At 36.2% G+C, this 27,966-nt stretch overlaps 4 protein-coding genes across 4 annotated transcripts; 2 read left to right on the top strand and 2 right to left on the bottom strand.

Annotated features, from left to right (window-relative positions):
* Position 1: 1 nt before the first annotated feature.
* Positions 2–13,307, top strand: LOC115630193 (carbonic anhydrase 2). The gene is made up of 4 exons (XM_030526760.1): positions 2–426; positions 10,438–11,326; positions 11,397–11,533; positions 12,840–13,307. The coding sequence occupies exons 2-4, from the start codon at positions 10,852–10,854 to the stop codon at positions 12,978–12,980; spliced, it is 753 nt and encodes a 250-aa protein (XP_030382620.1). The 5' UTR covers positions 2–426; positions 10,438–10,851; the 3' UTR covers positions 12,981–13,307.
* Positions 13,308–13,539: 232 nt separating this feature from the next.
* LOC115630199 (palmitoyl-protein thioesterase 1) lies at positions 13,540–15,996 on the bottom strand. Its single transcript, XM_030526767.1, has 5 exons — positions 15,627–15,996; positions 15,407–15,565; positions 15,193–15,342; positions 14,156–14,282; positions 13,540–13,940 (listed from the first exon to the last, which is right to left on the bottom strand). Exons 1-5 carry the CDS (start codon positions 15,977–15,979, stop codon positions 13,821–13,823), a joined length of 909 nt encoding a protein of 302 aa, XP_030382627.1. The 5' UTR covers positions 15,980–15,996; the 3' UTR covers positions 13,540–13,820.
* A 1,223-nt stretch (positions 15,997–17,219) lies between these two features.
* Positions 17,220–19,684, bottom strand: LOC115630205 (homeobox protein orthopedia). Its single transcript, XM_030526773.1, has 3 exons — positions 19,463–19,684; positions 17,906–18,032; positions 17,220–17,840 (listed from the first exon to the last, which is right to left on the bottom strand). Exons 1-3 carry the CDS (start codon positions 19,667–19,669, stop codon positions 17,320–17,322), a joined length of 855 nt encoding a protein of 284 aa, XP_030382633.1. The 5' UTR covers positions 19,670–19,684; the 3' UTR covers positions 17,220–17,319.
* A 6,828-nt stretch (positions 19,685–26,512) lies between these two features.
* Positions 26,513–27,705, top strand: LOC115630206. Its single transcript, XM_030526774.1, has 2 exons — positions 26,513–26,684; positions 26,753–27,705. The coding sequence occupies exons 1-2, from the start codon at positions 26,545–26,547 to the stop codon at positions 27,597–27,599; spliced, it is 987 nt and encodes a 328-aa protein (XP_030382634.1). The 5' UTR covers positions 26,513–26,544; the 3' UTR covers positions 27,600–27,705.
* The last annotated feature ends 261 nt before the right edge of the window (positions 27,706–27,966 follow it).

Raw genomic sequence — 27,966 nt, 5'->3', positions numbered from 1 at the left:
TTTTGTGGCCGGTATTTCTAAAATCTTGCAAAGTTTTTTTTTAACATATTTTGTTCGGTGTTTTATCTGTTATTTTCCGCTACGCATGCAGGTCATTTGCGAATGCGTGAGTCATTGTTGTTGTGCTAAATTAAATTACAAGTCATACATCGAGTCGCAATTGGCCACTGAGCTGTCAAACATAAAACGAACAATAATAACAGAAGTAATCAACAAGAGTAGCAGCAATAGCAACAACAGCAACAACAAAACCACACCAGCAGACGCATGAAGGAAATTGAGTGCGCGCGTGTCAAGCTTTTGCATATATAATTATTTAGTGACTGCTGCTTGTTGTTGTCGTCATTCTTGTAGTTGTAGTATCTGTTGTTGTTGTTGTTCATTTCTCAACGACGACGAAACCAAAGTGCAAAAGCAAATCAACAGGTAAATACCAACAATAAGATGAGACACAGTTATCTCTGTGTACAAACACAGACTAAAGTACACATACACGCATGTGCCATGTATGTATGTGCATATGTTTGTATATGTGTTTGTCCAAAAGAGAGTATGTGCGTGTGTAAGTTATTAAATATGTCTGTCGCGCACTGCCCACTATAAAAATAAAATAAATAAATAAAAGTAAAAAACGAACGGTGACAGCAGCTCCAAGGCACTTAATTGCGCTTCAAAATGGGTCCCGCACAGTGGAACGGGATTGATGGGATATTGCGATTACGCGAACATTCAATGAAGCCCAAGAGTATACAAAATACATACATACATACATAAATGCGTACATATGGATCTAATCATAACTCTCAATATGCCGGTGGTGCACATGTATGTATGTATGTGTGTCATGTGTGTTTGCTGAAGGTCAACTCTATGCGACTGTATCTGTGTTGTGACCCTGCACTTGTCCCGCTAATTTATTGATTGCTCTACAGTGTTGCCTTTTCCTGCTTCATCAGCAATAGAGCCGAGCCAGCCAGCCAACAAGAGCAGCTTCAGACAACAACAGTTAGACAACAGTGCGAAAACAGCTGTGTGTGAGCCTAGAGCTGGGCACCGATCGTGTTCTCGTTTGTGGCATTGCGTGTTGATTCAAAATGGCAAAAAATAATACAAACAAAGCTATTTAGGTTGGCACATGTTTTTTATTAATAATAATTGAAAAGAAGCTTGTAATTTCGTTTTTAAAAAAGCCATGCCTGAGTGCAAATTAAAGTTTTTTTTTTTTTTTAATTTGAAATAATATCAATGAGTAAACAAAATTAAATGCAACTAAATATAGATAACAAAATAATATTAAACAAATATAAATAAAAAATAGTTGTGTGCATTAAAAGTCTTTTTCGTGTTGAAGCAATAAAAGCCAGCCCTTGTCCATCTCTAGTGAGAGCAATTTGGGTTGGGCATATGTTTTTTATTAATAATAATTGAAAAGAAGCTTGTAATTTAATTTTAAAAAAAGCCATGCTTGAGTGCAAAATAATATATTTTTTGGAATCAATAAGTAAACCAAATTAAATGCAACTAAATATTAAATTAATGTAGATTTCGTGTTGAGCGATGTTTTAAAAAATTGATGTGTGTGCATTAAAAGTCTTTTTCGTGTTGGAACAATAAAAGCCAATCCTTGTCCATCTCTAGTGAGAGCCGCTCTCTCGATGCCATTGTTGTTACTGTTGTTGTTGATTATTTGGTCGATGGATGTCTTATAATAATCGCATTGCCACTGCCAGTTGCCTGTCGCCCTGTTGCTTTCCATTTCACCTTTAACCGTAATACGCACGTTTTCGCGTTTGATAGATGAGGTCATTGGCGAACTTGGTGTATCCTAACAGCGACGTAGACAACAACAAATAAAGCGCATTTCCACACCGCGTTTACTTGTTTATTGTCTTTTACAAGTTCATACTACATACATACATATGTATGTATGTAAATATGTAGATATGAATGTGTGCAGTGTATACACATGTATTGTGCAACAATAAATCGCTTGTTTTCAAGCGTATCATTCTGTCGGTCTGCCAATGTAATTACTTGCATCACTTTTATTATTTTATACCATTTTCGCTTGCCGCAGCACATTTCACGGACATTACGCGATCATCACAAACTAATTTCCCTCTCTCTTTCGCCGCAACTGGCTTTGGCTTGGGAACGATAGTGCCCGATAAGCTATACATGCATACATAAATATATATGTATGTACATATGTATTTAGTTCAGAGTTGCACAATTTTTTGAGAATATTCATCAAATTATAGGCCATTTGGGATAAGTTGAAATTCGTCCGTAAATCTGTGTTTATTTCATGTTATCAATTCCTGCTCTTGTTTTTATCTGTTTGTTTCCCTGTGTACTTGTATGCATGTGTTTGTTTGTGTTTTAATAACTGACAGCCTTGCGTCATATTTCTCACGTGATCAGCAGTTTTCGTTTAGCGTCCAGAGAGGGAAGCGCTGGAGAACGATGGGAGAAAGAATGTGCATGTGATGCACCAATTGAACAGTTATAACTGTGTTACGAAACTTCTATGAATGAGAACTGATTTATTCCATTTATTAGATATCAATTGAATAGTTAGAAATGTTTGCTGAATTGCAAATACTCGCTTGAATGTGGAAAATGTTCCATTATTTGACTTTCTTTTCTTAGATTCTTTTCTACTTTGAGATTTTTTTTAATAATGACACAAAACAATTGAATGTTTCCTGTGGAAACTGAAGTTGTCTTTTATTTTTAGTTTCCCGCTCTGAGGTAGATTGATTTTCTTACATTTGTAGAGGTATCTTACACATGCACGTATCTCCAATCTATAATTGTGGGCACCCTTTGCTATACGTCCTTTGGGATACACGCTTTAGGAAAACTGTACCATTAATCTTAATTAATTGAATGAATAGACGATTGTTAACTAAGATATCCAATACTCTGTGATCTTGAGGTTTTATTTATAAAACAACCAAAGGCAGCAAGTTGAATCCCATCTCAAATATAATAGGAATTGACATGCTTGTCTGTCAATTTGTTTGTCCATCTGAATGCCTATAGTTGAAAAACTACAGAAGCTAGAATAACGATACTTTGTATCAAGATGCTCTTATTCCCAGTACATATGAAGTTGATTTGTACAATCGACCAAAGACCTGTGTCAACAATTTTCAGATGTAATACGTGATTATCTGATACTTTGGCGTCAGCGCAGGCGGAGGCGCGATTTCAAGGCCGTTATTGACGTCGAAATAACCCCAGAAATTCGTTACAGTTAGCCAACAAAAAAGTCTCTTTATCTAGCAGATAATTGGATTTTCAACAGCAGTTAGATAATGCGTGCGATCAAAGAATTTATTTCTTATCAGCTGTTTTTTTTTTTTTTCGATATAATAGTGCTTGTCACAGGCGGGTCTAACGGGCATTACTTATCGCATTAAACTAATTTTACGTTCAAACTGCTTTTATGATTGCTGCGATAAATCGGCGAGCAAATATATATAAAAAAAGAGGTGCTAATCACTGTATTTGTTGGGTGTAAATATGTAATGGCTTAGATAAACAATTTAATGGGGATTCAAAGGGATGACTGGTTTGATTTATATAAATAATAGGAATCGGTAAACCGCAGTATTAATCTGAAGAATAATAAAAAACAATATTCTAGGATGCTTAGCAATTCTCTTATGGAAGCTGAAATTTGAAAAATTTCGAATATAGAGATTTTGCACATAAAATTCGACCTCCAAGGTGGGGAAATCTGGTTTCTATGCAAAATGTGTATATACAAGTATGTACTCTAAGAATAAATATAAAACAAATTGCACCCACCGATTTTTACTGATTTATTGGTGCTTTAACATCTTGATCATATAAATATTAAGTCAAAATGTTAATTACACCAATGGTAAGGTTTCTATAAAACGATAAGCACAAAACCAACACGCCAAAAATAAATAGAAAGCTCACAAAATACGATTTAAAAAAGAGATACAAAATGCGATCAAACCATACATCATGGAAACTTTTCAGAATATAAAAATAGAATAAAAAGCACTCGAAATAAGTTGAGCTTCGACTTATGATGTCATGTTTGGAAGAAGAAACAAACAACGATTAGGAGCAATAAATATCTATAAACTGGTTGCATTTAAGGGCAGGGGGACTTGCAGAAAGTCGGCCGACAAATATATGCCACATTGAAGGCATCTCAAGTGCCACTTCAAGGCCCCGATGACGCTGACATTAATGACAGCATATAAAAAGAACACTATTATAGTCAGCAGACCAGGCCCGAATCACACAAATAGCTACCGGCAGGTGCTAAAGAGTGTGATAACCTATTAGGAACGGTACGTGTTATATTATCGACAGACTGATATTTGGCACAGAAGCACTCGGAAAAATACTTTCTTCCACAAGTATCATCGAAATTGTGTTAAAAATTAACAAAGCGTGAATTTAAAATAAATGAAAGCATATATTTCAACGTCTTTTAACCGCATTATAGCCTTAAAACTCAAATGATATTCTAGAAAGATTTTATTCCATTATCTAATCTTCGCTTTGGTATCAAATATTGTTCACAATAATATCGAGATATTTTTGTATTGCTTTCTGGCAAAATTAAAACATATATATATGTTTGCCCGTCTGTTCTATTATTTCTATCTTTGAGAGTAAAATCTAAGCTCAATAATTGTTTTATTCATATAATTGAGCTTATTAAGACTAATTCAAAAAGAAAGTTACAAACGAATACACAATTGTTGTGCTTAAAAATTATCCTTTAATGAAACTTCAAGCGATTCAATAGCAGATCCCAGTCTATATACCAATGCCCGTAAAACCAAGCTCCATATAGCTAATAAGTTTGTCCGTCTGAACGCTTCCATTGCGGGTACTATGGGAGCTACAATTATGAAACCTTACGAAGAGATGCAGTGAGTTATAGATGCTTCTAGTCCAATAACCCTTTGAGTTTATTTTATTTGTTGTGTGCAAGTGTTAATCAAAAAGTAATATGACATGAAACGATTTTATATGAATTTCTGAAGTGTATATATATATGTACATATGCAAAAATGTTGATATCCAAGACAAATCGAGAGAGACTGGGAGTCCGTCCGCGTGCTGTTCAATTGTTTGTCCGTCTGAGCACTTATGTTTTGGAAACTAAAGAAGCTAGAGTCAAGAAATGTAGCATGTAGATGCTCCTATTCCTAGTACTTATACAATTTATTGGATGCACCACCTTTTCTTCATTAAATGGTGCAAGTATTAATCGAAAGCTTCCCCCTTTTTTTGGTAGTAATACTAATTGAAATGATTGAAGCAGAGTTTCTGATGTCTGTACGAAGCTAAAGACAAATAGTTGATTCCAAGTACGAATCGAACTGGGATAATGATAACAGGGAGTCCTTCCACCTTACACCTTCAATTGTTTGTCTGTCTGAACGCCTATATTTCGGGAAAAAAAGGAAGCTAGAGTCCAGAAACTTCGTACATGGATGCTTCTAGTCTTGGCACCTCACAAGTTGTCACTTATTTTTCCCATTTCAAGCGGAAATCGTCTAAGGAGCACTTGGTAGAATGGAGTCCTTATATTTTCGCTGAGTGCAATTAAGTTCAAAGACTTAAATAGGTTGATAAATCGCATGATTGCATGGGACTGACTAACAGTGTGCCTTAAATAGCCCCAGGAATGCTCGTAACAATATTGTAAGCAACAGCACTGAGCCATCGAGCCATCTAGCTCGCAAAGCCAATTCATTTTCGTCATGCCACGCAAACACAAAAGTACATATGTACATACAAGCATATGTATATCGTATGTATTTGTCAATACGCTATATTGGTAATAAGTAGTTTGATAAAAATTCGACCATTGCGTGTACTTTAGAACGAACGATTGGGGCTGTCAGGAATGACACGGCAACTAATTGCCGGCATTACTGGGGACCTGCTTATCAGAAGGCATGAGACGGTTCCGATATATGTACAAACAAACTATAGTAGTACTAGAGCTTATGAAGTATATGCCATAAATACATAAAACTTGGCTAACGAACGCATCTAGATCCCGAGCGCTAGAGTCGGGCGTGCGATTGTAAAACTGTCAATTAAAATCGTATTTAATTTTATGGGGCTCGAGTGTCAAAGCCCTGCAATTAATGCGACCCATCACTATCAAGTTAATCTGCCCAAAATCGCTATATACCTACATATGTATATAAATGTATATATTTATATAAATTGATGTACGGCTAGACTGGCGAATATGTCTATAAATAAATATTTTGTGCACTCAACAGCTTATTGATCTGGACTGTGAAAATATTTGTTCATGCATGAACAGAAAGGCTGCCAATTTATTGGACGCCAACTGACCAGTTCTTTTGAATTCTGCTTCTTGGTTTACTTATAATCGATAACTGCCTTGTTTTGCGATATTCGATATATAAGTGCAGTGGACACAAGATACATTTTATTTTGACTCTCGTTGAAGCCATTTTTATTGTAGTCGTATTGCAATCATGACGGCGGAGTTCTATCTCTTCTATTACTCGGGAGTGCCTCCTGTGTCGACGACACCATTACCCCTTTTTTTCCTCGGACAGAAAGAGGAATGACAGACTTCATGGGTGGGTATACTAGAAAGTTTAAACGGCCGTCCGTCTGTATGAACACCGAGAACTTTTGAATCATAATATTCAGAGACCCCAAACTTGGCATGGGGTCTAATCCATTTAATTCACACTATATTATATAGCTGCCATAGGAACAATCGGTTCAAAAATATCTCTTAGTATGATAACCGTTTTGTTCATTGAGATCTTAACAAAATGTATCAGTTGTGGGTTATGCATGGTGTCTCACCATATTCTAAAGTTTCATTGAAATCGCTGCACTATATCATATAGCTGCCATAGGAACGATCGGTTCAAAAGTAACTCTTACTATGGTAACCGTTTTGTTTATAAAGATATTTCGAGAAAATTTAATATTTATCAGTTTTCTTCAGTGACTCAGTTTCATTGAAATCGGTGCACTATATTATATAGCTGCCATAGGAACGATCGGTACAAAAATGCATTTTGGTACTAAAAACATTTTGCACCAAACTTTTTATTTGATATCACGAACAAGTATTTTTTTTGTTAAACTCGTCACAATCTGATGTTTGAATAAAATCTCTAAATACGTGATTTTTTATGATACCTCACCATAATCTGGAGTTGAAGTTTCAATAAAATCGGTGCACTATATCGTATAACTGGCATCGGAACAATTATTACAACAATGTTTATTTTGATTAAAGGGTTGTTATATGGCATTGAAAAGCCGAACTTACTACTCGCCAATTTATAATAATACTTATAATAAATTTAAAATGCAATTAATATCGTTAAAAACATGAAGTTGTGTACCAACTTGGCTAGTTAAGCATTTATTTGAGCCCATTATCGTGTTAACTTGTAACCAAGAGCTAAGTAAATGGGTGTACTCGTACATGTCATTAAAATTGCAGTTCTACCTTCAACTCGTCGACCAACTGTTGCCGCTCGCTCGGCGAAATGTCAATGCCACCCAGGAGGGGACGCAAATGAAAAAAAAAAAAATAATAATAATAAAAAAAAAACCGTCCAGTCCATATGGATTTTATGTCATTCGGTGAGGCGTTTTTTTTTTGGGTGGTTGGGCCAGTTCTTAGCTTGAGGGAGTGGCAATGGCAGTGGCTGCTTTTACTGATCAGATAGGGCTTGACCATTGCTCAAGGTTATCAAATAGGTTAGGCCTTGGATAAATAAATGTGCACAGTGTGTGTGTGTGTGTGTGTCTCCACTTTCGTATTCCATATTCCCTATTCATTTATTAAATATGAATAACGTTTTGCAATTCTTTAGCTGTCTCTCTGTCTGTCTGTCTGTCCATGCTAATCGATAAATGCAAATTGCCGTCAAAGTTCAACTTAACTCTCTCCTTGGTCTGTTTGCCGAGCACTTAGGGACTTCTTTGTTCCGAGCACAATCGACACCTTGCCTTGCGTTTAACTAATGAAGTGTTTAGCAACTAATCAAAGGCACGCGAACGGAAAAGTCTTTAAACAAATACACGCCTCTGTCCAACTGGCTGACTGTGCCCTTTCAGGTAACAACGCGACTCGACCGGATCCGACCCGACGACTAGAGATGAAACCGAATTTCACGCGTTTCTATTCATTTCACCAGCTTTCTACTGCTCTTCATTGCTAGCTCCTATTACAAAAACTGATTAGTTTTTGTTAAGTAATATTTTATCTGAAAATTATGCATGCTTAAAACAAAATTCCCAGAAAGTGTCGGGGGGCTTTTATAACTGAACCAGTTTTCTAAAAATAGTTCAAAGATAAGAATTGTGCTCGCGGTTTTCAACCGATTCACAGCACAAATGAGAAAGTAAATAAAAACAACTACTAAATTGAAATAGCAAGAATTATGATTCGGATTGGTCAGTCGGGACTCCATCGTTAATGAGTTTCGAAAATAGGAGGAATATTCAAACTTGAGTCACAATTTAGCTCGAATGTTTGTGGTGGAATCAGAGAAATTGTGAATTCATAGTGAACCCTCCGCCCAATGCGGTGATTGCAGAAACCTATGAGCATTACCTTGATTTCTAGCTGACTTTATTTTAAGAATACGAGTGTAGTCGCAGAACTGCCTGATCCAATCAATTTAATCTTATTTATCTACATAGTGGCCTTTCCCAGCGTTGCTAAATAGCTTCAAAATCCTGTCTACAGTGAGAAACTTCTAGCTTCTGAAAACAACTAGTTGCTTCATTTTTCATTTTTGGAAAATTAAAGTAATCCGAGAAGGCTAGCTGTGGCGATATTGTGGTGCGCTAGGAACCTAACTCATTGATTTTTGGAACTGGTACTTTATCTTGATGAAACGACACTTTCTTGTATGCCAAATGCGGTCGTTTTTTCTTGATGTCATTTCCCAAACGTTCCACTGAGTTCTCATAATACTGGGCGTTGAATATTTTTCCGATTTCAAAAAAATACTAATGCCTAAGGCACGTTCGCCTGCATATGGAACTGTCTTCGCTTTCTTTGGAATGGATTCATCCCTTTTTTCAGTCCATTGTTTTCACTGTTCATGCTTCTCAGGACCTATGTTACATGCAATTTTATTGAAATGAAATATTTACTTAAGTATGTGTGTCCCCACGAGATCCCTCGTTTAAAATATATAGTATAATATCTTAAATATATATCTTATTAAATCTAAAATATTGTAAAAAAAGAAGAAGAAAAAAAGTATGTGTGTGTTCAGGTGTGTGTATGAAAATAATTTTCACACAAGTTGTTTTCTCAAACTCAATTCCAAAGCAGACTTTTGTGGCAATATACATATTTTAGTTTATAATTTGTTTGGCTTTAATTGAAGTTACATTTTTCATTAACATTTGCGCTCAAACTATTTGCATGTCTGAATGGACTTTTAAAATTCCGAAACTACTGTTCAAGATTTTGTGTATTTTTTGTAAATGCTTTGGATTATTCTTTTTTAAAATAATTTTAAATTAATTAAAAAAACAACAAAAAATAATAAATAATTTTTAAAAAAAAAACTTAAAAATAAGTAATAAATAAAAAAAAAACTTAAAAATAAGTAATAAATAAAAAAAAAATAAATAAATAATAAATAAAAAATAAATTATAAATAAATAATAAAAATAAATAAATAACTAATAAATAAATAACTAATAAATAAATAACTAATAAATAAATAACTAATAAATAAATAACTAATAAATAAATAAATAATAAATAAATAATAAATAAATAAATAATAAATAAATAATAAATAAATAAATAATAAAAAAAAAAACAATAATGAAAAATACTGAATAAATTTTAGAAATACCAAATAATTTATAGAAACACGAAATAAATAACAAATAAATACCAAAAAAAAATAAAAATAAAATTCTGAACAAATAAATTATTAATTATATAATAATAATAAATCAAATAATATACAAGCATAAAGAAAATTAATAAATAAATGGGAAACTTTACAAATAGATGAAAGCACACAAAACTTGTCACGCGCCCATCCCTAGCGCGTTACTGCCGATGGTGTTGTTGAGTGGGTGTCGATTTCCATGCAAACAACAACACCTTGCACTCCATCCTTGCGCCCCCCTCTGCCAGTCTCTCATTATTTAATCGAATTCCATGGGACGACCGGCCAGAAGTCGTCGCATTGTGCGACAGCGGAGTACGATTCTCTCTCCATATACTATATATGTATATAAATGTATATACATATATGTATATATATTATGTTTCATGCAGCAATTGCTGTCCATTTCAATTTCCGATTGGTGGGCCCAGCCCAACCCAACCAAACGCAACGCAACTTTAATTTTTTCATTCTCATTTATGCATTTCAGTCGCCAGACGCTAGAGTCCCGCTACCGAGACCGCCAACACCAACACCACCACCTCCACCCCCCCACAGCGACTGCCAATTTTGTAACCCACTTGCCAGCGCCGAGCGAAAAAAGTCGCCATCACGACGTCGCCGTCGCAACCGCCGCCGTTGTTACACGTGCCGTTGGAGGACGCCAGCGCTGGTGATCGCGGGCGTGTCTACAAGCTGAAGAAGAAGAAATACTTGAACGTTGCGCACATCACATAGAGAAAGGCGCGCCAGGAGGAAGGAGCCACACAGGCACTGAGCAGAGGGAGGAGGAAGACGACGACTACGACGAAGACGACAACGACGACAACGACGAGGACGACGAGGACGAGAAGGCAAAGCAGAAGCAGGTGGAGGAGAGAAGAGTACGTTTGTTTTTATCAGCATGCCCGTACAGTCACCAATTGAGATTAGCAATCGAGCTATAGAGCACATTGACGATGTCGATCCGCTTGAATATCACGGCCATTGGGAGCCAGTGGGCGTGGCACGTGTACAAAACACCGGCACCTCTGCGATGGTGACCTTCAGCAAACGGAAGCAACAGCCGTACATTATAGGCGGTGCTCTGCACAACAACAAGTATATTTTCGAGCAGTTGCACTTCCATTGGGCGGACACAGATGAGTCTGGTTGCGAGCACACCCTGGAGGGCATCAAGTACTCCATGGAGGCCCATGCCGTCCACTACAACGCCAAGTACAAGGACTTTGCGGAGGCCAAAAACAAGCCAGATGGTTTGGCCGTTGTCGCTTTCTTCATACAGGCCTGTGGCGAGAAGGATTGTCCGGAATTTAAAAAAATCACCGAAGGCATTCGCATTGTCCAAAAAATACACACGAGTGCCTCCCTGGATTCCGGTAAGTTACGAAAATTCCTCCTTTCCCCCCAAAAATTCCACTAAGTCAGATATTCCTTTTCATGTTGCAGACTGCCTCTCCTGGATCGGTCTGCAGGAGCTGAGCAAACACTACTACACCTACAAGGGCTCGCTAACGACGGCGCCGTACTTTGAGAGCGTCCAATGGATCATTTATCGTACACCCATCTATGTTTCCCGTGGACAGGTGTGTATTAGTTGTCCAGGCAGCTCGAAATTACAATAAAATGGCTAGGTCTAGGGAAGGGGTGAAAATTCCTTAAAAGTAATCAATAAATTTAATATTCGAAGGCATTTCTTTAAAATAGATGAGAAATACTTTCCTTCAACTGATTTCCAATAATAGAGGGTGAAGGGTGGTGTCGAAATATCTTCAAAGTAATCCATTAATGCCACATTTGAAGGCATTTTTTTAACGTAGATAAGAATTACTTTTCTTCAACTGATTTCCAATAATAGAGGGTGAAGGGTGGTTTCGAAATTTCTTCAAAGTAATCCATAAATGCCACATTTGAAGGCATTAAGAAGGAAGATAAGAAATACTTTCCTTCAACTGATTTTCAATAATGGCGAGGCTCTTCAAACGAGATACGAATGCCGAGGGGGCCCGATTACCAATTTTTGACTGAATAATTTCTTAGATATCGCAGCTTTTCCAACATTTGAGTTTATAGTATTATAACTCGCTAGCTAGATAAGAAATTCTAGCCAATATACGCCACAAGATTTCTTTCGAAAGAAAAAATGTACAGAGCTTGTCGATGTGTGTTTTTACAATATCCATTTTTTAAAGAAAAAAGTACGTGCTTTGCAGCAAGCGTCATTTATTAATCAATTACTATATTATACAGAACTTCACAGAAAATGTCGTAATATCTCTAAAATTAAAGTCTACAAAGCCTCTTTTGAAATGAATATTTGGGGGTTTTTGTTCAGTTTTTTAAATCAATTGAATACAATATTGCGACGCATTGCTAAGTTCGGTTCTACATCTGACACAGAAATTCTTAGGGTTTTCGAAAGAACAATTTTATAAAACTTTATATATTAGGACAAGATGAGAAAAGCTTTCTAATAACAACCGCTCATTTCTCTAGGGTTTTCTTGAGTGCAGTTTCCAGACAAAGAAATACTTCCAGAGAAGCGGCAATTATTTCCCTTGGTAAAAGTTTCTTGTGCTCAATTTTCGAAAGATCAAATAACATATTGAAGTAGCAAGTCCCCCTTTTTACGGGATACATCTTGCAATAATTGGGGAAAGAGTTTATAAAAATCAAAACTCATCAACTGTTGTTAAAAAGAAATACTTTCCTATAACCGCATGTAAAACCAGAGCTGTACATTTTTTTGAGTAGCTGCAACCAAAATCAAATGGAATAATAAATACAGACCCTGAAAAGCTACTTAATTAGACCTCCGCCTCTCAGATCTCTCATATCATTACAAATAACTGCCATATGGCTAATGTCCGGTATTTATTTTTTCACACACAGGTCAGCGTTTTTCGCAACTTGCAATCATGCCCCAAAGATGAGTCGAAGAAGATAGTGAACAATTATCGGGAGATTCAGCGACCGCACAAAGATCCCGAAATCCTTTTCGCGCGCAATGCCAAGCCGAAGTCCAAGTTATGATCTGACCACGCGAGTACTGGGAAGCACTCAAAAGAAAGAAGAAAGAAATCCACTCGGGAACACACGGAACCACACATGGGATCATGGAGAACTATCAGAGCGGAAGCAGAATCATAATCAGAAGGAGCACCAACTGCTAAGCTAAACTATATAGTATAGCAATCGCTGTCTAGTTGTTTCTTCGATCCGTACACTCGTATCTAAATGTAATTGGTTGTCTCTACTCTCTGCTTATTACTCGTTTCATGTACATAGCCTAATGTTATCCTATACCTGTACTTCTCTTTTTACTAAATTACAAATAATAGGTGCATACAGAGAAACACATAAATATGCCTATATATATATATACCTCTCTATCTCTATATATAAATATATATATATGTATATATATATATATATATATATATATATATATATATATATATATATATATATGTATGTATGTATGTATATGTATAGTTTGGAACACGCGGTTGCCTTGCATTAAATATTTCCCAGGAATATTTAGGAGTTGTAGAATTTGTAAACATTTAAGTAACTTAAGTGAACGTTTTTTGTATGCAAAAGTGAATTTACTAAACTACCAATAATAATAATAATATACATAATATATGGTACATATGTATGTGCATACACATACTTATAGATATACACTTATATGCATGTGTGTGCATATAAATGTTGAGCATAATCCGCCAAGTTGTTCTCCATCTTTTGGTTGTTCTCCCTTTTTCTCTCTCTCTCTCTCCCTCTCTCTCTCTTCCTGTATATATAATTATATCTAATAAAGCTTTTTTTTTGTTTGTTCCCCAAGTCGAATTCCATCACTGAGCGCCTTTAGGCCAATAGCAGCGGCACTAAATTCTGTATAAACCACTCCTTGGATATGGCCAAGTGATCGCCCTCGAGACTCAGGAATTTCAGTTTCCCATTCGCTTGCATTTTATCCAAACCGAGCTGAAATCGAACAAAGCGGAAGGAAATAAGTTATTCCGATCATTTATCAAAATCATCATTTATCATTTGCCAGAGAAAAAAATGGTGTTGAAAGGAATTTCCTCTCAAAGAAGAGGAAACCAAATCGATTTCGGAAACGGCTGCTATTTGGAGAATCCGAATGTGCGTGTGTGTCTGTGTGTGTGTGTGTGTATCGTGTGGATCGTATAACTTACATTGCTGTAAACCTTGCTTTGGTTCAAGGGCTGCATTTCCCTATCCTGTCCAGGCGTATAAAACTCGAACCACTGGCTATCACGCGGCTGCACGATAGTATCGTTTAGGAACTTGACCATCACAAACCTAAAAGTGGAAAGAGTGGAGAAACATAAGTTAGGTTGGGAATATTGAAAAAAAAAACAAACAAACAAGTCAGGTAAGTTAATAAGCATATTATGTTATTCTTCTTACTTTCGGCTCTTTTCAAAGTTAAATAAAACCGCTAAATGTTCTTAAATGTGATCTGAGTTACAGATTACGAAAGAAAATATAACAACCTTAGCATTTCATTATATTTTCGGATTCCGAATGCCAACTAACCAGGTTATTAGTATTTCGTATTTACTGGATTTTTTTTCAAATAAACCAGACTAAAACATCTTCACCAATTATGAAATAGGAAATACAATAGGGTTTCCTTTACATTTTGGACTTAAGAAGTTTGACTCTACACTAATCAAGCTATTAAAAAAAAATGTCAATGTATCTCTAAAATCAAAGCCTATAACATCCCTTTTGAAATTAATACTAAGCTTAGTTTAGAAACATAAATTAAATACAATTCGAGGGAGTTCGTTTTAAAAAACTTTTCAAAGGCCGCCGGCTATGTCTCAGAGATGTACATCTGACATAGAAATATTTGGGGTTTCCGTAAGAAAAATTCTATAAAACTAGTATTCTTTTTATAGGAAATTCTTTCCAATAACCGCCGCTCATTTCTCTAGGGTTTTCTTGTGTGCAGTTTTCAGATGAAAACAATCTGATGCGCATCTAAGATCTGAGGCGCAACATCCTAAATGCATCTATGTATAAAATCTTCAATGATAATTATCTTTAAAAAAGAGAAATTGTTTAGCTTTGGAGGTAGTTGCTTTGGTCTTCTAGTCTTCCACTAAACTCCTCTGGGACAGTATTTCGGAATCAAAAAGTAGTCCACAAAATTTAATGATATTTCTAAATGAGAACAGATTTGTTTATCAAATGTAGGGCTTACTTCTTGAGTTTGTTGAGGTTCTCGATGTAATTCACTTTCAGATAAAGCTCGTTGTTGATATCGGCCAGAAAGGTACTCTTCAGCCGATAGCTGTTGTCGTGCAGCGGATCGTGCCAATATGTCGCCTGCACGAGCTGTTCCTGTACCCAGCTGGAAATATAAGTATATATGAGCAATTAGCTGAGCAGGGAATATATCTAAATAGAAGACCTACTCCTCGTAGGCCGCATAGTTGAGCAGTCGGCTGAGGTATTCACAGGTGCTGGTGCTGAGCGTCGGACACTTGGGCAGACCGAAGACGCCCTGATGTTGACCGCCCAATGAGATCAGCGTACGCATCGGCGGTTTGGGGCAACGTTGGGCCACGGCTCGTCTAAAAAATGCAGGATTAGCATTGCATACACATATGTACTCGTATGTATGGTTGTACTTACAAGAACTGACCACCCTGCGAGAATCCAATGGCATTGTAGCCATTGGCCAGTCTTGCATCCTTCGCCAGCTGCTTGCAGGCGTACTCCACCTGCTTGTCGGGATGTATGAAGAAGCCGCTCTCATAGTCCAGCACCACGTTGCCACCAATTTTGAGGGATAGCACGTACGTGCCATTAGTCTGCTCCTCGATGAGCTTCTTTATGCTGCCCAGACTGAAGGGAAAACAACAAGTGTCGCCCATGCCGTGCCACAGCACCACCGGCAGTACCGCACCAGCCTCCTGGCCGCGCCCACAGCCCAGCCAGCAGCACAAAATAAGCGACAAGGTCAAGTTGAAGTGGAGGAAATGCATCTTGCCAGCTCCTTTGTTTGGTTTCACTTTGAATTGCTATCGCAGCAACAATGTCTCCCCTCCCGCAATAGTGCAGGCACATTGCCAAGCCGGCAAGCCAATCGATACATCGATACATTTTGCATAACTATCGAAGGAAAAACTAAGTGTTGGGAAGCATAACATGGCGCACTTTTTTGAAATTTGTGCCAACATTTCTGTTTGTCCACTCGAGCTCGGCAAATGTGGAAATTAGGAATACAAATTTTTCTTTAATATAGAAGAAAGTTATTAATTTTGAAAGACGTTCTAGGGCATTAAGTTTTGTTTCTTTTGTGTTTTAAATCGGTTGCTGTTTCCCTTGGCCGCTCTGTTGTAAAAATGTGTGTGTTAAAACATAGCTTCGATTGTTTATACCCTGACCGGTAGGGTATAGGAATATAAAATTCACTATTTGTACATATGTATACAGGTGTGCCGTGTGAAGAAAAAGAGCCAGGAGAAGGCCAGCTCTATTCCTTTGCTCGTTCCAAGGCCTCATGTACTTGTAGTACTTTCTTGGTGGCCTTCTCCTTAGGCTGCTTTTCTCCTCCGAAAGTTAGCCAGTTCTCTCGATAACGGCCGGCACATCCACGCCCATGGATTACGTTTGCTTCGGCCGCACTGGCGATTCTTTGCTGAAAGTAGAGGCTCCTAGTCCCAGTTTTTGTTCCATTAAAAGGTTATATCCACTAGTTTAGTGCGAATCAACATATGAAAAAAATGTATGTATATATTTGTATCAGAGAACTGCAACGAGTATGTTCCTAGCTGTTATAGTTCAAAAGTTGCCGATGTTCATACAGTCGAACAGACGAGCATACTGACGAATGGGCGAACATGCCTATATCGATACATGGGTTCTGCAACGTCTTCTGCTGACAGTTGCATACACTTGACGTTCAGGCACCACTATATCCTAGGCTTTGGGTAGAGGCACTAAAAAAATATTCCTAGGTGGATATTCACGGCGATATTGGAATAATTCCAATTCTCAAACTTGAAACGCTTACCTTCTGCTTCTCCATTGCCCACTCTTTGTGTGGAGAAGATTTTTCGTAGCTGATCGCAGCCAAAACTTTTAGTTTTGGGTGTGGAAATATTTTGATAATTGAGGATAATAACAACTAGTCGGGTTTAATATTTAAACTGCTCTCACGCAGGCTTCATTGTTATTGCTTAAGCTTTACAAAGCTAAGAAAAAAAAGACATATAATGCGAATGCACATTAAAATCACGTGAATACATAAGAATTTATCGGCTTAAATGTACAGACTCTCCATATATATGTATGTATGTATATATACTATACTATATACGATTTAGTGCACGCCATTGGCGGTTTGTGGCGGTGGTGCCAACGCTGTTTGTTGCTGTGCTTCCTGTTGTTGTTGTTGTAGTTTGCTGCTTTGCGAGAAATCGATGCAAGCCCCAGATGTTAGGTCGATTTCCTCAGAATCTGAACCATCGGAATTATCCTCGGATTCTGGCGACAGAGCAGCGACGCCCACACCAGCCCCGATGCCGGCATCCAGTTGCGAGCCACCATGCGAGGGATCTTTGTAGAGCTTCAGTTCTGTATAGGTTTTGGACAACTTCCCATTGCCCATATCACGTGCATGGGGAGGCGGCTGGAGCTGTTGTTGTTGCTGCTGCTGCTGTTGTTGTTGTTGTTGTTGATGCTGGAAAGCTGGATGCATCATAGTGAAGCTGGTGGCGCCATTATCCGCACCCATTTCCCCACCACTGCTGTGCGAGTCCTTTGTGGCCGATGTGCCATTTCCAGCCGAGAGATTTTCGGGCGTTTGTCCGCCAGCCGTTGTCGGGGGTGGCACACGATTGCCTAATTGGATGGTTGATAAGTTGATCAGCTAGGGTTAAGTTGGTTAGTTAGTTAGCTTTACATACCACCGCCTCCGCCACCAGCTAGGACGGGAGGAGTTCCCAGACTCAGGCAGCGCATACGCCAAGCATCTTGCAGTAGCTGCAGGCGCGCCTGTTTGCGCCACTTGGCGCGTCGGTTCTGAAACCAAACCTATTTCGAATAACAAGCGAGCATTACCAATCGAATTATAAAGAAATGTTAAATCAAATTAAAAAAAAAAAAACACCTTAAATGAATATATTACATGCCTCAGATTACGTTCTTAACTAATACTTACAAAACTTCGTGGGTTTATAAAAACGAAAAATGTTAGAAAGCAGCATCTATTTGTTAGTTTGGTGTCTGTACATCAGTGTCTCAGTGTGAAAGCTATATGGGTTCATACAGTCAAACTTTTGGCTGACAGACGAATGGAAACAACAACAGACAACTCGAAACAAACATACTCGACAACAGGCACCGCACGTGCAAAACAAAAAAAAAAGGGCTGACATACAAGTATTCCAAAGCAGAAATCACATAAGAAGTTTCAGAAATTCAAAAAATTTGTCTAATATTTTTTAAAAAACGAACATCCAAACACACACTCGCAGACACTCACCCAAGCGGCGTTTGAGATACAAGCAAGTCTTAACTCATTAGATATCGCAGACATTCAAATGCGATAAATGACTAATTACTTTATTTCACGACCTCTTTCAAAAATATATTCTAAGCGCGGATTTTTTCTTTGTTCGGAATCTCTCTGCTCATGCATAAGACCAATCTTTGTATATACCCAGTTTGTCGTCCCTAGCAATTATGGTTCAAATGTTATTGATGTTCATACAGTCGAACAGGCTGATGGACGGATGAGTGAGCATGCCTGTATCGAGTTTTTTTAAACCAGAAGGCTCCTGTTCAACAATTTCTTGATGTTGAACGGAAGAATAAGCTATTAAATCCTTCATATAGTTCCGAATGTAGTTGCTTGTCGTATCCTTATCTCAATTAATAATATTCTGTATAATTTATATAAAATTTGTAGCTATCTCTATTATTTGAATATTATATTTTATATATTCACTTATCTGTTTATCTGGTTCAATCTGGTTCATCAATATCGTGATTGATCTTTCAAAATACTTGTGCATTATCCGTTGATGTCATAGTTTTACTTTCAGAACCTATACATTCTTTGTTTAAGATCATGCTCGACGGTAATAAGTTTAAACAATCATATTTTATTCTACATGTTAATTTTGATATTTATATGTATCTAAATACTCCTAGGTCTCTGTATCTATATATCTCAATCTCATCATATCTATATCTTTCCATCTAAATATCTACAACCATGGCTTTGTAAAATGTTTATTGGTTTAATTAAATTTACTTTTAAAAGAAATATTATCTGTTGTTCAGCAAAACAAATACAAATACTAAAAAGCAACACCAGTCTAGTTTTGTGGTGTCTGTATACCTTATAATTTAAAAGCTATAGGGGTTCATACAGTCAAACTTTTGAATCAAACTTAAATCGTTAAAGAAATATACACACTGCAACATTATTTGATTTGTAGAAAAAGTGTGAGATTCACCTGCACTCGCGCTTCGCTCAGACTAATGCGTAAAGCCACTTCCTCGCGTAGAAATACATCCGGGTAGTGGGTCTTCTGAAAGAGGGCCTCCAGCTCCTGTAGCTGTTGGGGCGTGAAGGTCGTGCGATTGCGACGTTGACGTCGACGCCCGAACATATATTCCGTCAGCAGATCGCCCGGTAATGGCGATATAAATGGGCCAGCCATTTTTTTAGTTTCTAACGAATTTCACACACGCTTCATAGTCAAAAGAAGGCAAATAGAATTGAGTTTTAAATACACTGAAAAAAATATTGTCTGTTTCCCTAAAATGAAAAGCACCTTGAAAAGAAAGAATGCATTGCCGGTCTAACAAATCAAATTATTGAACCAATTTATATTCAAATTTTAGATTCTAATTTTATAAAAAATAATAATTGGTTTGGTTTTTAAATTATTTAAAGATATGGCAGACTTTCTCATTTCATAAACATGATTGCATTTATAATATTTAAACAAATAAAAATTATAATTACTATAAAAACAAATTTTATAAAAATAGCATTCTAAAATCCATCGAATAACTAACATAAAAATACAAATATAAATTTGTAAAATAGAAGATTAGGTTTGAAAAAATAACTTTACAAATCATTATCTTTTAAACATCTATTTAATAATACTTCAACAAATAAAGAATTTTTCATTATATACACAAAGCTATGAACAATATTTTAAAAAACAATACTAAGTTGAAAATTTAAAAATCTATTATGAATTTTTATGTATTTATACGGCGCCTGGCGAGCTACCGGGAATCCCCCAATGTGAGTTCATTCCTTGAGTAGGCACTCGAATCGAATCACACCGCAAACATTATGACAGAAGCATGATTAAAAATTGTCAAAGTTATCATACAATTTAATAATTGTCCAACATAGGACAGATCTTAAAAAAAGATTTAAATAAAATTTATTTATACAAATTAAATAATTCAATTATAAATTATTACAAACAGCAAATTTTTTAGAATTTTATTTAAATAGCAACCGATTTGGAATTTTCAAAATGCATTTAAATTAAATAAAATTGATTGAAAATATGCAACTATAAATCATAAATTATAATAATTATAAATGAATATTTTACAAATGTTCTTGCTAAGAACACTAATTTTGAATTTATAATAATAAAAATAGAAATTAAAACATGCTATAATTAAATTCATGTTTTCAAGTTTCCTCCTAAAGGCAACCAATTTTTTAAATTAATCATTTTTGAGGGCACACTTTTTCAAGATTATCACAAGAAACGTGTTTTAAGAAAAACAAATGATAACTAAATTTATGTGTAGGAGTCTTATTGGTTTCAATTGAACTACAACTTTTGTGAATTGTGATAAATGTGCTTGAAAATTATTCGCCTGTTTGACGATACATGAACACAAGCAACATTTTCGAAAAATAAAAAAATAATTAAATATCAAAAAAAAGAAGACGATCTTTGTAAACAAACAATAATTTTTGAAAAACTGTTTCTATCGTGAAATGCATTTTTTTGTTAAGCTTCCTTGCAAGATTTATCACCTTTCGTCACAAAGTTTGATATTTTATTTGAATTAAAATATTCTAATGTGAAGCTGAGCTCGATTTGAATTATAAAACACGCGCGCCAAGTCGTTTCAGAAAAAAAAAAACAACAACAAACACAGATGAAACGGAGAGAGCAAGAATTTACAGTTGGAGCGATTTTCTCAGCTGCTGCGCGTTACGCGTTTTGTCAGCGACTGCGAAAGTGCAGGCAGCGTCCTTTGGCTTTTATGCTGCCTGTCCACGGACAGGCTAATGCACACACACACACACAGAGAGAAACTGCGCTTGCACAGCACCTGTGGGTGTGTGAGGCTGCCACTTGCCTTTGTGTTTGTGTGCTGTCAACTATGCATGTGTCTGTGTGATAATTAAAAAATAGGCTTTGCCTGCTGCTCGCACATAAATTTGTTACTTATACTAAATAATAACAATAAACAATTTATTTGTTTGTTTACTTTCCAATTTAATTTTAAACGTAGAACTTTCAAAAAAGTGTAGTGTGCTTTTGGGCGGCCACTTAAAATAACGCAAATTAATTTTCGTATTCATAAATACAAACGCATAATTGTATGGATGTTGTTGTTATGCTTTGTTGATGTTGTTGTTTAAGCTGTTAATATGCACGTGGAGTGCAATGTGCGCGCGAGTGAGAGCGAGCACGCGAGAGAGCGTACTGTTAACTGCAAAACTGTTGCCTACTCGCTTGTCCAAAGGGGCAGAATCGCCACCATCACCATTTCGTAATGTCAGGTGGCAGCAGCCACGCGCGCAGCCTCCGTTCGGGCTTACGCTCATTCGCTCCTTCGTCGCTTGCTTGTTCGGCAGGCGTCGTGCAAAGAAACGAACAGAATGCTACAGTTGCTTGATACTGACTTCTGTGTACACTGTACTCTTGAAAAGCCATAGCTATGGCGTCCATATGCTATAGTTATGAAAATATATATATCTAAGCAACAAATTAATTCTACCCGATTGATTTTTCCTCCGATCTCTCCTACCCCTGATTTGTAATCAACTTGCTCTGCGTATGCATAATAGTAATAATAGTATAATAATAATAATAATAGTCTAGATTAGGGGTGCTTACAAAATAACGACGTAATTTAGAATGTTTGTGGCAGAATGCTTGAATCAAATTTTATAAATTCATGTACAATAAATATAAGTTTTATGAATCGAATTATTTATTTAAATACTTTTTTTAATTATTCACAAAATTGCAAACTTCCTTATTGCCATGCGTTTTTATTATCCAGTTTTCAAAAATACGTGTTTTAATAAAAATCGGTTAATATAATATAATAATGGTTTTGGAATAATAAATTTAAAACCCTCATAATTTCGCGCTTTTCAATAAAAACAGTATTTTGGTAGAGAGTTGAAAACGAAGAATATAATTAAGAAATTAGCACAAAATTAGTATTTTCGAACATTTTATAACTACGGTGTTTAAAGGAAATATCAAATATATCAACTGAATAATTATACAGTCGAGTTAAGTTAGTTATTCTACACCGCTTCAAATGAATTGCTTACCACTAAATCGTTCTACGCGATTTACACTGTATTAAAAAAAAAACACGGGACGAATTCAATTGAACATAACTTAAGAATTGAAGTGGGAGAACAAATTGAAAGTATTTAAAAGCTCGTCTGCATATGAAAGCTCTGTCCGCATAGTGAGAGCAAGAGCGCGTTGATCTTAAAGAGAGAGAGAGAGAGAGAGACTTAGAGTTCATAGTGCACGCAAAACCAAAATAAACAGAAGTCAAAATGCATTGACGTTAACTTACTTGCCAAGTTTTTATGTTTTTTATAGTTTTATAGTTTTTAATTATTATGCTCCGAACATGTAGTACGTCTCCTTTTACATGCAACTGGCGTTTAGACTTTTCCATTGCAGGGTACACATATAAATATAAACAAATACACAGCAGCTACAGTTAGAGGCGCCCACACGCACACGACGCTGCATTCGTGCATTATGAGAGGGCCCGAGCTTAATAAACACACACACACACATCCATGCAAACACACTCCCACATATACATACATATGTACATACATACATTCATTTGTTGTTCCTGCTGCTTTGCTTACTGTGTGGGGTTTATTGTTTTCTCGTTTTGACTTCGTTAAATTACGGCACAAACACAAAAACCTCATAAACGCTGCTTTGGCAGATGGGCGTTCGTTTTTTACGCATTCTGCACCGTGGCTTGAGTTGCGCTGAAAAGCGCGCTACATTTTCCTTCAATTTCCGTTTTATAACAGTTGCTTTCTATTTACATTTTTATTACATACACTGATAAAAAAGTTGTATAGTACATATGAATATTTTCATATTAAATTTAATGTAAACATCGTAAATTTTACTCAAAACAAATTCAATTAGTGATTTTAAAATGAATAATATTCAAAGCAAAGTGTTAAACTTCGTTATTAAACTGTGACATATTCAATTTAATGTTGAACCATATTACATATTAATATGCACACACTTCAAATAGTTACATTTACTATATTCCATAGTAAATTATAATATTTTTCTCAACTTTAATTTGAAGTTTTTTGTAGTCGATTTAAATATACTAGAAATATTTTATTAAATTTCAATTGACTAGAATTCTCAAGTCTGATTTCATATGTACATAATTTTTTTAGTATTTCTTAAATATATGAAATCGTTCTACAACAGGAAGTAATTCCTAGACTAGATGAGCGCCCGGATTTTGCAACGGCTGATCCTACACAGAACAAAATTTGTATCCAGATTCTCTAGTCGCCTACATCCTATATTTTTATATATCTTAATTCTCTAACACTTATTGCGCTGAAAAGCGCGCTACATTTTCCTTCAATTTCCGTTTTATAACAGTTGCTTTCTATTTACATTTTTATTACATACACTGATAAAAAAGTTGTATAGTACATATGAATATTTTCATATTAAATTTAATGTAAACATCGTAAATTTTACTCAAAACAAATTCAATTAGTGATTTTAAAATGAATAATATTCAAAGCAAAGTGTTAAACTTCGTTATTAAACTGTGACATATTCAATTTAATGTTGAACCATATTACATATTAATATGCACACACTTCAAATAGTTACATTTACTATATTCCATAGTAAATTATAATATTTTTCTCAACTTTAATTTGAAGTTTTTTGTAGTCGATTTAAATATACTAGAAATATTTTATTAAATTTCAATTGACTAGAATTCTCAAGTCTGATTTCATATGTACATAATTTTTTTAGTATTTCTTAAATATATGAAATCGTTCTACAACAGGAAGTAATTCCTAGACTAGATGAGCGCCCGGATTTTGCAACGGCTGATCCTACACAGAACAAAATTTGTATCCAGATTCTCTAGTCGCCTACATCCTATATTTTTATATATCTTACTTCTCTAACACTTATTGCTCACATTTTTGGGCGAACGATTCATTTGAAAAAGTGCAGAAACAGTTCGTTATACCTGCATTTCGTAGGTCTAGTTTGAATCGAAACCTTGGATTTCTCTATAAGTTAATTACGAAAAATAGTATTGATTCCCCAGCGCTTTCACTAACTTACAGTTTGCTGCCCCAGAAGAAAGAAGACTTCATTTTAGTAAAACTTTAACATGTATAGGTTTTTCAAATGAAATCAAAGAAAACTATTGAACAAAATAAATTCATTATGAATTGAAAGGATAATAAAATGCATGTAACTGTTGAGCGCATTGTCCGATTTCGACGGAATCAATGAATAAAGAATTGATTTTCCAAAAGCCATTCAAATGAACTTGTTGAAACTTGAATACAAATTATATATTTCAATTGCAACAACGACCATAAATAGCCCCAAATTAGCTGAAATATTAGTGTAATACTTGTAGAGCAGTTACAAAATGTTTCGTTGCAAATGCAATGTGCACCACTGTGCAGCCGTACAGTGCGCTTTGTGTACATGAAATGTACCTGTGATAAATAAAATTCAAATCACTTAATGCTTAGAGCAGCAAAACAATAAGGCAACACCCCGTTCACACACACGCATATATATCCAGAGACACACACACAACTTAGACGAAGAAGGACTTACGGTTGTTGTTGTTGTTGCCTCACTGGTGTAGCTTACAAGCCGGGCACAAAGGGCGCACCAGCAGAGGGGGAGCATAACAATGGAAATGAGGTTGCCACCACAGCTGATGCTGCGTCCGTGCGGCTGAAGGAGCCCGCCTGTGCTTGTGTTAGGAATGTGCGCGTGATGGCATTTCATTTAAATCAGCATGACGGGACGAATCTGTCCGTGCGACCGTTTGTCCAACTAATCGACTGCACAAACATCGATAGCTTTTGAACCATAACAGCCAGAGACATTAAACTTGGCCAAAAACTATATATATAGTGTAGGGATGTAAATCGAAGGAAAAACATCGATGTTGATGTATATCGACGTCTCCTTATAAAAAATCGATGCATGGTCGATGCATCCCATAAAAACATTGATGTTATAAAAAAATTTACTTTCCATAGAAAAAAAAGCTAAAATTTGGAAGTAAATCAACAGAGATGTTTGAAATAAAAAATGTTTTTCTATCAAGAGAGACTGTCATACTCTTTTACTTAATGTTGTTAATCAATAAAGTACTCGTAATATTGACTTTTGATGAACTTGTATGGCTTACTTAAAAAAAGGTAATATACACTTTTAAAAACAATGACGCGTTTTAGCTACGCCTTTTAAGCATATTAAGTGTGTTATATATGAAAAAATGAAGATCAAATGCTTAAAAATCTAAAATTTATGCTACAAAATACACATTTTAATGAAAACATTTATAATACAAATATACCTTCTTTGGTAAACCACACAAAGAAATGTGACCGCCCGACAAAACATGACTACATCCATACATCGATGTTTTTTTACATCCCTAATCTATAGTAGAGCTGGAAAACACATTGATAGCCCCTAGGAGGGAGTTTGGCGAGCAGTGATGATTCATTTTATTCTGTAGTCAGGCAGATCATGGTCGTTCCATCCACATAATGTGCCTCTGAGCGCACTTTTAGCAAAGCTGGTCTCTCTATATTAGGAACACATACTATATTCTCCCTCTTCTCGCTCGCCTCCTAGTTACTATTTTCATTCGATTAGCAATCTTTCGCATTAAAAGCGAGAATTATTGTTTTCTTAATCTTCAAAATATTGTTACAAGTATGTTATGGATTATTTTGGGAACTCGAGATGAAATCAGATTATGAACTGAATTAAGTTTTTATTCGATATCTTTATTGATGTCAACAAAGCAACTGTTGAAATGGTATCTTGCCTTCCAATACTATTTTCTTCCGACGCCCTAAAATTCGAACTGTATTTGAGTTTTTAATTAAAAAATCAAATCAGCAGGCTTGGAAAAACATATGTTTCATAATCATTGCAAGTTTTTATAATCATTGTTAGTTTTAGTGAAAGCATTCAGTACAAAATTATCAGAAAAATTTTTAATCATGGATCTCGCATCGTTGATGATTTACATCTTCACCTATATATTCGGTAGATTCCTTAAAGGCCCCCCAGAGCAATTGGGTCGGGCGTACTTAAAACCTTTAAGTGTAGACATGGAGCATAGGGAGTCCTCCTACAAATGGTGAGCTACCTGTCAACGAAAAGCCACTATCTGAGGCTTCGTGAAATGTTTTCTTATTATAAATGCAGGCACCAGGTGGCCCACAACAAGTATTTTCGACCACAAAACTTTACGGGCGATTTCGAAAGCAGCGAAGTACACAATCCCTATACGGCAGAGCTTGTAAATGATACAAGCGGAGAGGATGTCGAGGAGTCCCATTTGGAGGATTGGAAGACAATTTTGCAAGAAAACGCGCTTATTTTGCGAGACGAGGTGACCAGTTTGGTGAAGATGCGTGTTTCGAAGGTCGCCGTTTTTCGTCGACTGATCCATTCTCTGTTCAAATACTTTCGGGACATATTGTTGCCAAGTGACATCTTCTATATAATCTGCTCAACTATCATACCTTGTCAGTATGTCTTCAAATGGTTCGGTGAGCTCCGAAATTATGTCACAGGCAGAGTCGGCCAGGAGGTGCCGCAACAAACTCAAACCTATTCAACGCCAAAAGTCTCATCCATTCGCACCAGTTCAGCAATAGAGGAAGAACATCGTTACAGAGAGATTCTAGCCCAGCTCAGCCTGATAGCCAACCAGGAAGTGTTGCAACAGAGTGCAACTAATTTATCGCCAGTTGTCGCGCCACTCGCTGAGGAACACATTCGAACCGTAACTGTAATCAGTCCAGCCATGGGACAGGAGGAGGAGCAAGAACTTCCAGCCCAGCTCAGTCTGAGAGACAACCAGGAATTGCAGCAACAGACCGATACCAGCCGACCCTTAAGCGATCATGGAGAGAACAAAACAGACCATCTAGAACGCTGTCGAGGAAAGAGCGAGGAGCAGAAGGCCATTTTCTGGCTAAATGACGGCAGAATGTATGTCGTGGACTGTCAAGAGGTGGGCGATGATCTGGTTACTGAAGACCCCTAAAGGACAGCCGACACCTCAAAATATTAAAATATGTTAAGCATGTTTCGTTTTTCAAGTTGTATTTGTTATATTTTTTGTGAAATATATTTTGTTAATCACACCGTTACATTATGTTTATAGATCCCCGTAAAAAAAAAACAAACGATCACTCAACCTTTTTATGAGAACAAATGAATTTATCGAGGAGTTATGGTGTGTTCCTTATTACTTTCGTAGTCAGAAAGCCAACGAAAGCGATTGTGGGATTACCCTCCAGAAATGTAAAAGAAAGCTTCTTTAGCCTACTCTAGTCCATCTCTGCCAATCCAAATCTATACTTAAGAACGTTATGTGGTGGAATTTCCATATCATTTCGGAAATAATATTC

The sequence above is a fragment of the Scaptodrosophila lebanonensis genome, unplaced genomic scaffold (genome assembly GCF_003285725.1).
Source record: "Scaptodrosophila lebanonensis strain 11010-0011.00,11010-0021.00 unplaced genomic scaffold, SlebRS2 tig00000359-arrow-arrow-pilon, whole genome shotgun sequence".
NCBI classification, from domain to species: Eukaryota; Metazoa; Arthropoda; class Insecta; order Diptera; family Drosophilidae; genus Scaptodrosophila; species Scaptodrosophila lebanonensis.
Note: the sequence above shows the minus strand (reverse complement) of the source record. Positions and strands in the feature narration are given on the sequence as shown.

What these genes read in the sequence shown, in the direction of transcription:
- LOC115630206 (XM_030526774.1), top strand. Translation starts at nt 26,545, where the DNA reads ATGGATCTCGCATCGTTGATGATTTACATCTTCACCTATATATTCGGT. An exon ending in AGGGAGTCCTCCTACAAATG is followed by an intron (nt 26,685 to 26,752) that starts GTGAGCTACCTG and finishes TTATAAATGCAG; the next exon opens with GCACCAGGTGGCCCACAACA.
- LOC115630205 (XM_030526773.1), bottom strand. Translation starts at nt 19,669, where the DNA reads ATGGCTGGCCCATTTATATCGCCATTACCGGGCGATCTGCTGACGGAA. An exon ending in TGAGCGAAGCGCGAGTGCAG is followed by an intron (nt 18,033 to 19,462) that starts GTGAATCTCACA and finishes TATTCGAAATAG; the next exon opens with GTTTGGTTTCAGAACCGACG. An exon ending in AGCTGGTGGCGGAGGCGGTG is followed by an intron (nt 17,841 to 17,905) that starts GTATGTAAAGCT and finishes CCATCCAATTAG; the next exon opens with GCAATCGTGTGCCACCCCCG.
- LOC115630193 (XM_030526760.1), top strand. Translation starts at nt 10,852, where the DNA reads ATGCCCGTACAGTCACCAATTGAGATTAGCAATCGAGCTATAGAGCAC. An exon ending in GAGTGCCTCCCTGGATTCCG is followed by an intron (nt 11,327 to 11,396) that starts GTAAGTTACGAA and finishes TTCATGTTGCAG; the next exon opens with ACTGCCTCTCCTGGATCGGT. An exon ending in TCTATGTTTCCCGTGGACAG is followed by an intron (nt 11,534 to 12,839) that starts GTGTGTATTAGT and finishes TTTCACACACAG; the next exon opens with GTCAGCGTTTTTCGCAACTT.
- LOC115630199 (XM_030526767.1), bottom strand. Translation starts at nt 15,979, where the DNA reads ATGCATTTCCTCCACTTCAACTTGACCTTGTCGCTTATTTTGTGCTGC. An exon ending in AACCTCAACAAACTCAAGAA is followed by an intron (nt 14,283 to 15,192) that starts GTAAGCCCTACA and finishes TTCCACTTTTAG; the next exon opens with GTTTGTGATGGTCAAGTTCC. An exon ending in AAAGCAAGGTTTACAGCAAT is followed by an intron (nt 13,941 to 14,155) that starts GTAAGTTATACG and finishes GTTCGATTTCAG; the next exon opens with CTCGGTTTGGATAAAATGCA.